The 9,632-nt window shown below is 35.2% G+C and overlaps 1 protein-coding gene across 1 annotated transcript; it reads right to left on the reverse strand.

Annotated features, from left to right (window-relative positions):
* Positions 1-1,150: 1,150 nt before the first annotated feature.
* Positions 1,151-3,580, reverse strand: LOC142242942 (BTB/POZ domain-containing protein KCTD16-like). Its single transcript, XM_075314415.1, has one exon. It carries the CDS (start codon positions 2,164-2,166, stop codon positions 1,480-1,482), a length of 687 nt encoding a protein of 228 aa, XP_075170530.1. The 5' UTR covers positions 2,167-3,580; the 3' UTR covers positions 1,151-1,479.
* Positions 3,581-9,632: the final 6,052 nt, after the last annotated feature.

Raw genomic sequence — 9,632 nt, forward strand, 5'->3', positions numbered from 1 at the left:
TCTATTTGAACTATCGATTCTAAAATATTTTTTTTTTTTTCTTTTAACTTAGAAAATATTTTTAAGGTAAAAAAATAAATTTCTAAAAATTTATTTTGAATTTTAAAAACCAGAAATCTCCCATTTACTTTCCGTGAAAAAAAAATTGGGAATTGAAAATCTAACAAATTTACTAAAATAAATGAAAAATGTGGCAAAGAATCCAGTTTTCCTCTAGTTGCTAGTTATCGATTCTAAACTATTTTAAAAATCTATCTTTTTTAAAAGTGTATATTTAAATTTCCCCTGGAAAAAAGTTGGAAATTGAAAACCTAACAATTTTTTAGAATAAACATTTATAAAAATAGTTATCCATAATATATGTGGCATAGAATCCAGTTTTCTTCTATTTGAACTATCGATTCTAAAATATTTTTTTCTTTTAACTTAGAAAATATTTTTAAGGGTAAAAAAAAATTTCTGAAAATTTATTTTGAATTTAAAAAACCAGCAATCTCCCATTTACTTTCCGTGAAAAAAAAATTGGGAATTGAAAATCTAACAAATTAACTAAAATAAATGAAAAATGTGGCAAAGAATCCAGTTTTCCTCTAGTTGCTAGTTACCGATTCTAAACTATTTTAAAAATCTATCTTTTTTAAAAGTGGATAATTAAATTTCCCCTGGAAAAATATTGGAAATTGAAAACCTAACAATTTTTCTAGAATAAACATTTATAAAAATAGTTCCCCATAATATATGTGGCATAGAATCCAGTTTTCTTATATTTGAACTATCGATTCTAAAATATTTTTTTTTCTTTTAACTTAGAAAATATTTTTAAGGGTAAAAAAAAAGTTCTAAAAATTTATTTTGAATTTTAAAAACCAGAAATCTCCCATTTACTTTCCTGAACGTAATAATTTTTTTTTTTTTGGAACCTGATAATTTTAATTAAAAACTAATTGTAAAAAGAGCGAAAAGCTAAAAATCAATATGGTTTTTTTGTTTGCACCCAAAAATCCTTTAGCTACATCCTTGAGTTTTTTTCTTTTTTGCAAATCGAAAGATTTTAGTAGAAATAATTTGTAAAATATATGAAAATTTAAAAAAAAACAACTCCAAGATCCTTTATCCTTGTTATTAACAAAAAAATTTCACTTTCACCATTTATATGTATTTCAGAAAAATAAATATCCTTAAATGCACATAGTCCCTATAAATATGTGTCTGTAGGTATGGATTTATTGTTTGTATATTTGTTCTAATATTCTTACTTTGTTTTTAGTTTTTTCTTACACATGCTTACCAAACAATTTTTTAAATATATATTTTTTTCAATTTTTTTTGTTTTATTTTTTTCTTTTATGAATATTTACTAAGTTTAGTTTAAATTAAAAGATCTCTTCTAGAGATCTTTCTCTTTTTGTGTGTGTGTGTGGAACAGATATGTGCAATTTGACAATTGCGATGATTTTAACGGAGACGGTGATAATGCTTTTAATCCCTAACAAAAACAAATTCATTGTAATGATTCCATCGATTCTCTTCAGCATCAACACCAGGTTTAGGTTCAGCCGCTGAACCAGCAGTTCCGGATCCACAGCTACCCGCCAAACGAAAACCTTGTTCATGGAGCATATCAAAGGATTGTTCGATGAAACAATGCTTCAGGAAGAAACGTGATGTATAACGATCGGGACCACCATGATCTGGATCACGAGATTCATTAAGGGTATCACCAAAGACTTCACGACACAAGGCCACACGACCACAGACCAGGATACGGGAAAGTTTACGGAATTTAACATCAGCCAAACCATCTTTGCCAAATTGAAAACTGCCACGATAGCCCAATGTAATGCTGCCCGGTGAGCGCGATTCCCTTTCCTTACGCATACAATTCAACATGCCCTGCAATTTAAAATGTTCAGCTTCCTTTTGCAGGCGTTGCTTCTCACGGAAACCCTCGGGTAAATTTAGAGCCTTATCACGTAAATAATCCAAAATGTAACGGAAGAGAACACCATCGCGATCCAGGAAATAACGGCCTTTGCTATCCTTTAGCAGGCTATCGCGTTTATCGGAGAACATTTCATGAAGCAGTGAATCCTTTTCATGCAACAAAGAATCCAAAGTGGTGGTATAGTGGACACCACCCACATTTAGTTCAACAATTTCGGTCATATTGTTGATTGTTGTTGGTTGGCTTGATGGGTTGAGAATTTATGATGTTTTCCTTTTTAGCTTAGCTTTACTCCGGAGAGGGGGGATGATGCCCAATGATGAGTCGGTTAATTAATATCAACACTCTGTGTGTGAGTGTGTGTGTGTGTATTCGCAAAGTCGCACAAGAAGACAATCAGGCGCCAGCAAAAAAAAAAATATTAAAGCCCTCAGTCACTCACACTATTCCAAAAGAATTTTCTTTTTATTCACATACACACTATGGTGGGACAATTACGATGATGGGTACTCCAAGTGGTTTTGTGTGTATGTGTTTGTATGAGTGTAGCAATTTTTAAAGCCTTTGGTGTTTATTCTTATATTGCTAACAATTGGGGGAGGTGGTGTAAATAAGTGGATATCACCACTACTCTCTTGTTATTCCACTCTCTCTCACACTCTCTCGCTTGCTCTTGGTTGGCAAAATGCTAGTGTAGTTGTTGAATTCGAAATGTTTGTATTTTAGCAAATGCCAGGCTGTGGCAGGGTGCTGCTCTATAGTAAAAAGTAGCCCGAAATGAAGGATGTTTGCTTATCGTCGTTTAATGTGTCTCACGTGCTGCTCCCTTCAATACCGGATAAAGTCAACAAAATCTACAAAAATGTGACTGACTGGCAATGGCAATGTCAATGCTTTGCCGTTGACTTTTTATAGTCTTTGTCCTCGTTCAAATGTTTAACAAAGTTTGAGTTTTCATTAAAACTTTAAGATTGAAAGAAAAATTTTCATTTTCTTTGCTGTATCAGCAAAAATCCCAAATGGCTATGGTGGTGTGGTGCGGGTGGTGGTTCAAGCTTTTAGTCAACATATGGTGATACTTTTGCGGTATTTTGCCCTGGTCTGGTTCCCGTACCTTAATTTCAATGAATGGCCAGTTTGTAATTTGTTTTCTTGTTTTACGTTTTTCGTACACTTGAACACAAAACAAAATTCCTTAGGAATTCTTAAGAAAAATTCTTCAATTCTTATTTTTTTTTCTTTTTGGTTTTTATTTTATTCACAGGCCCAAGGAAAGATATTTCCTTAAGTTTTTCCTCCTTGTTTTTTGTGTGTGTGTGTGTGTGTCTGTTTTTATTAAATTTCTACACACACTCTTCACTCGTACTTTTGTTTTTTTTTTCTCTTGAAGAACACCAAAAAATGTTAGTATACTTTTAGGCTTCAAAACCTCTTTTTCTTTTGCTTCCTATAGTTTTACATATAGACACACTTTTACGTATTTCTATATAAATATTTGTATGTGAATTTTACTGTGTGTATGTGACACAATAAAAATGTGTATGTATTTGTATTGTACTTTTAGAACTTTTAATTTTTCTTCGGTTACGTTTAAACACTTTTGCTCGTTTTATTTGCGTCCGTCAAAAGGTGTTCGTTCGCTTTGAAATCCCAAATTGAACTGAATATCTTTAGTTCAGCTGCTGGTTATGTTTTTAGTAGCTTGTTAAATTGCTTTTAGAGTTTTCTTCTGTTTTTGTTTTTTTTTTTGTTTTACTCTCTGTGTGTCTCTCCGTCTCTTAGCATAGCACATGCTACGCTCTTGTGCAAAGCAATGGTGTTAATTATTTGCTGATAATCAGTGATGCCAATGTTGAACATTTGAAATTGCAAAGGTTGTGGAGCTAAGAATTTATTCATAAATATCTTGACCAATTTATATCTGGAGAGACTCTAATAGTCTCACCACAATATATGTTATATGGGTTAGCTGGGAAATGATTAAATTTACTTCTTTGGATTTTTTTGTTTTGGGATCATATACATAAGTCTTGTGGCTCAAATGCTTGTTTAATTGTGCCTCTCAGGGCATGGACAGGAGTTTTTCTTACCTTAGTTTAGTAAGTCAAATAACATTTCTAATATTCTTGGAATTTATAAATTGCGGGTACAAACCGAATATCGCAAATCGATACGAAATACCACACTATGCAGGAACAATAAAGTATATTACGAATATAATAAAGTTGAGTTTCTACTGGTATATTACCCAGCAAATAAATTTGGAAGTATCTCTTAAGTCATTAATTTTAAAGTACATCCGAAACTGCTCTTCTAGCTGAGACTTAACTTTCACTTCACAAGTAGTTCTTTTTATACCCTGCGCCACACTGTGGAACAGGGTATTATAAGTCAGTGCATATGTTTGCAACATCCAGAAGGAGACGAGATAGACACATGGTGTCTTTGGCAAAAATGCTCAGGGTGGGCTCCTGAGTCGATATAGCCATGTCCGTCTGTCCGTGAACACATTTTTGTAATCAAAGTCTCGGTCGCAGTTTTAGTCCAATCGACTTCAAATTTGGCACAAGTATGTGTTTTGGCTCAGAATAGAATCCTATTGATTTTCGAAGAAATCGGTTCAGATTTAGATATAGCTCCCATATACATATATTTCGCCCGATATGGACTTATATGGCCCCAGAAGCCAGAGTTTTACCCTAATTTGCTTAAATTTTAGCACAAGAAGAACAATTAGTACTACAGTCAAGTGTGCCAATTTTATTGAAATCGGTTCAGATTTAGATATAGCTCCCATATATATCTTTCGCCCGATTTACACCCATATGACCACAGAGGCCAATTTTTTGCTCCGATTTAGTTGAAATTTTCCACAGGGAGTAGAATTAGCATTGTAGCTATGCGTGCCAAATTTGGTTGAAATCGTTTCAAATTTAGATATATCTCCCATATATATCTTTCGCCCGATTTACACTCATATGACCACAGTGGCCAATCTTTTAGTCCGATTTAATTGAAATTTTCCACAGGGAGTAGAATTAGTATTGTAGCTATGCGTGCCAAATTTGGTTGAAATCGGTTCAAATTTAGATGTATCTCCCATATATATCTTTCGCCCGATTTACACTCATATGACCACAGTGGCCAATCTTTTAGTCCGATTTAATTGAAATTTTGCACAGGGAGTAGAACTAGCATTGTAGCTATGCGTGCCAAATTTGGTTGAAATTGGTTCAGATTTTGATATAGCTCCCATATATAGCTTTCGCCCGATTTACACTCAAATGACCACAGAGGGCAATTTTTTACTCCGATTTAGACTTAGGACTTTCCTTACTTGTTTGTGATATATAACAAGTACGGAAGTCTAAAGTCGGGCGGGGCCGACTATATTATACCCTGCACCACTTTGTAGATCTAAATTTTTGATACCATATCACATCCGTCAAATGTGTTGGGGGCTATATATAAAGGTTTGTCCCAAATACATACATTTAAATATCACTGGATCTGGACAGAATTTGATAGACTTTTACAAAATCTATAGACTTTAAATTTAAGTCGGCTAATGCCCTGGGGTGGAACACAATGTTACGAAAAACAAGTATATACGGCCGTAAGTTCGGTCAGGCCGAAGCTTATGTACCCTCCACCATGGATTGCGTAGAAACTTCTACTGAAGACTGTCATCCACAATCGAATTACTTGGGTTGCGGTAACACTTGCCGATGGCAAGGTATCTTAGAACTTGCTAACACCGTAATATATACCACTAGTCCATACGTGGTATATATTAAACTAAAAAGGCCGATTTAATACGTATATAATTAAGTTTAAAGTTTCTATAAAAATAAAATTTTGACAAAATAAAATTTTGACAACATTTTCTATAGAAGTAAAATTTGGAAAAAATTTTCTATAGAAAAAAAATTTGGAAAAAGTTTTCTATAGAAATAAAATTTGGAAAAAATTTTCTATAGAAATAATATTTGGAAAAAATTTTCTATACAAATAAAATTTTGACAAAATTTTACAAAGAAATAAAATTTTGACATAAATTTTTATAAAAATAACATTTTGACAATGTTTTCTATAAAAATAAAATTTTGGTAGATTATTTTTGGCTCGAGTGACAACCATGATTATGAACCGATATGGACCAATTTTTGTGTGATTGGGGATCGGCTATATATAACTATAGACCGATATGGACCAATTTCGGCATGGTTATTAGCGGCCGTATACTAACACCACGTTGCAAATTTCAACCGGATGGGATGAATTTTGCTCCTCCAAGAGGCTCCGGAGATCAAATCGGGGGATCGGTTTATATGGGGGCTATATATAATTATGAACCGATATGGACCAATTCTTGCGTGTTTGTTAAAGACCACATTCTAACACCATGTTCCAAATTTCAACCGGATCGGATGAATTTTGCTCCTCCAAGAGGATCCGGAGGACAAATCTGGGGTTCGATTTATATGGGGGTATATATAATTATGGACCGATATGGAACAATTCATGCATGGTTGTTAAAGACCATATACTAACACCACGTACCAAATTTAAACCGGATCGGATGAATTTTGCTCCTCTAAGAGGCTCCGGAAGTCAAATCTAGGGATCGGCTTATATAGGGGCTGTATTTAATTATGGACCGATATGGACCAACTTTGGCACGGTTGTTAGAGGCAATATATTAACACCACGTACCAAATTTCAATCGGATCGGATGACTTTTGCTCCTCTACGAGGCTCCAGAGGTCAAATCTGGGGATCGGTTTATATGGGGGCTATATATAATTATGGGCCGATGTGGACCAATTTTTGCATGGTTATTAGAGAACATATACCAACACCATGTACCAAATTTCAGCCGGATCGGATGAAATTTGCTTCTCTTAGAGCAGTCGCAAACCAAATTTGGGGGTCCGTTTATATGGGGGCTATACGTAAAAGTGGACCGATATGGACCAATTTCTGCATGGTTGTTAGAGACCATATGCTAACACCATGTACCAAATTTCAGCCGGATCGGATGAAATTTGCTGCTTTTAGAGACTTCCCAAGCCAAATTTGGGGGTCCATTTATATGGGGGCTATACGTAAAAGTAGACCGATATGGTCCATTTGCAATACCATCCGACCTACATCAATAACAACTACTTGTGCCAAGTTTCAAGCCGACAGCTTGTTTCGTTCGGAAGTTAGCGTGATTTCAACAGACGGACGGACGTACGGACGGACATACTCAGGTCGACTCAGAATTTCACCACGACCCAGAATATATATACTTTACGGGGTCTTAGAGCAATATTTCGATGTGTTACAAACGGAATGACAAAGTTAATATACCCCCATCCTATGGTGGAGGGTATAAAAATATGGGAAACATTTAAATCTGAAGCAATTTTAAGGAAACTTCGCAAAAGTTTATTTATGATATATGGCTCGATATATATGTATTAGAAGTTTAGGAAAATTACAGTCATTTTTACAACTTTTCGACGAAGCAGTGGCGATTTCACAAGGAAAATGTTGGTATGTTGACCATTTTTGTCGAAATCAGAAAAACAAATATATGGGAGCTATATCTAAATCTGAACCGATGTCAACCAAATTTGGCACGCATTACAGTGCTAATCCTACTCCCTGTGCAAAATTTCAACTAAATCGGAGTTAAAAATTGGCCTCTGTGGTCATATGAGTGTAAATCGGGCGAAAGCTATATATGGTAGATATATCCAAATCTGAACCGATTTCAACCAAATTTGGCACGCTTAGTTACAGTGCTAATTCTACTCCCTATGCAAAATTTCAACTAAATCGGAGCAAAAAATTGGCCTCTGTGAGCAAATGAGTGTAAATCGGGCGAAAGCAATATATGGGAGCTATATCTAAATCTGAACGGATTTCAATAAAATTTGGCACACTTGACTACACTACTAATTGTACCCCTAGTGCAAAATTTCAACCGAATTTTGGTAAAACTCTGGCTTCTGGGACCGTATTAGTCCATATCGGGCGAAATGCTAAATCTACTGCCTGTGCAAAATTTCAACCAAATTGGGCCAAAACTCTGGCTTTTAGGACAATATTAGTCCATATCGGGCGAAAGATATATATGGGAGCTATATCTAAATCTGAACCGATTTCAATCAAATTTTGCACACTTGACTATACGACTAAGTGTTATGTTTGTACAAAATTTCAAGCAAATCGGTATAAAACTCTGGCTGCTGGGCCAATATTAGTGCATATCGGGCGAAAGATATATATGGGAGCTATATCTAAATCTGAAGCGATTTCTTCCAAAATCAATAGGGTTCTATTCTGATCCAAATTAGGAACATGTGCCAAATTTGAAGGCGATAGGACTTAAATTGCGACCTAGACTTTGATCACAAAAATGTGTTCACAGATAGACGGGCGGACGGCCGGACAGACGGACATGGTTATATCGACTCAGGGACCCACCTTGAGCATTACTGCCAAAGACACCATTTGTCTATCTCGTCTCCTTCTGGATGTTACAAACATATGCACTAACTTATAATACCCTGTAACTTATAATACCCAGTGTGGGGCAAGGTATAATTAATTGGTACTATTAATTTTTGTGACTGATTTTTGTTTAAATTAACAAATTTGTAGAATCAATTAAATTTTTAATTTAATTTTCCAATTAAGATTTTAATTGGAAAAATGTTCAAGAACTTCTTTTCTGTGTTAACATGCCCGCCTTGCATACACAAGGTCGTGAGTTCGATTCCTGCTTCGACCGAACACCAAAAAGTTTTTCAGCGGTGGATTAATATCCCACCTCAATAATGCTGGTGACATTTCTGAGCGTTTCAAAGCTTCTCTAAGTGATTTCACTGCAATGTGGAATTCCGTTCGGACTCGGCTATAAAATCCTTTCTATAGCCGAGTCCGAACGGTCCCTTGTCAAACAACTGCATGACAAAGCAAAATTCGCACACAAGACATATTTGACCTTACGACAATATTTATTTCAGTGTGGTTTCCGGGGTAAAAAAGTGGAAGGTATTTTAGTTTAAATAGCCTAAATGAGCCTGAAATAAGTGGGCTGTTTTTCTAAGAATTTCACTAAATTTTAATTAAATTGTATAGTTCCGCAACAATGAAATGCAAAAATTTTCCATTTGCTGGGCAACACTCTTTTTTACGCAAATTTTCATTTCGGAAGTATTGAAAAATTCCACATATCTTTCTCTATAAGTGCGCACAGAGATACTCTGTCATAACACTCAGAGAGAGAGAGTGAGCGAGAAAGGAAAAACACACATGCAAAAACATTGAGAGGAATTATTTTTGCAAACGCAAAAATAAACTAGGAAAAATCACGACAGAGAGAGAGAGAGTGGAGAATGGTAATTTGGGTAAATGTGTCTTCGTTGTGCGTTGTACCACGGCAATGTACTCTGGGGGTGCTCTGTAACAAGTGTTTGTTTTGTTTTGCATGGGAAAGTGACTTTGAAATGTAAAAGATTTGAGTATGTACCCGCTGGTAGAGTACAATGGGGTGGTGGGTTATCCAACACGGAAGAATGTTCCATATTACAGGAGTGTGTAGGGGTGGTGGTGGTGGTGGGGGTATTAGCCTTTGGTTGTTGTCTGTTAGCTGCCCTATTTATACACTTTACTTAAAATTTGCACTACA

This window comes from Haematobia irritans, chromosome 1 (assembly GCF_050003625.1).
Source record: "Haematobia irritans isolate KBUSLIRL chromosome 1, ASM5000362v1, whole genome shotgun sequence".
NCBI classification, from domain to species: Eukaryota; Metazoa; Arthropoda; class Insecta; order Diptera; family Muscidae; genus Haematobia; species Haematobia irritans.

Bases quoted from the DNA above. Each gene is read 5' to 3' on its own strand.
- LOC142242942 (XM_075314415.1), bottom strand. From the start codon at position 2,166: ATGACCGAAATTGTTGAACTAAATGTGGGTGGTGTCCACTATACCACC.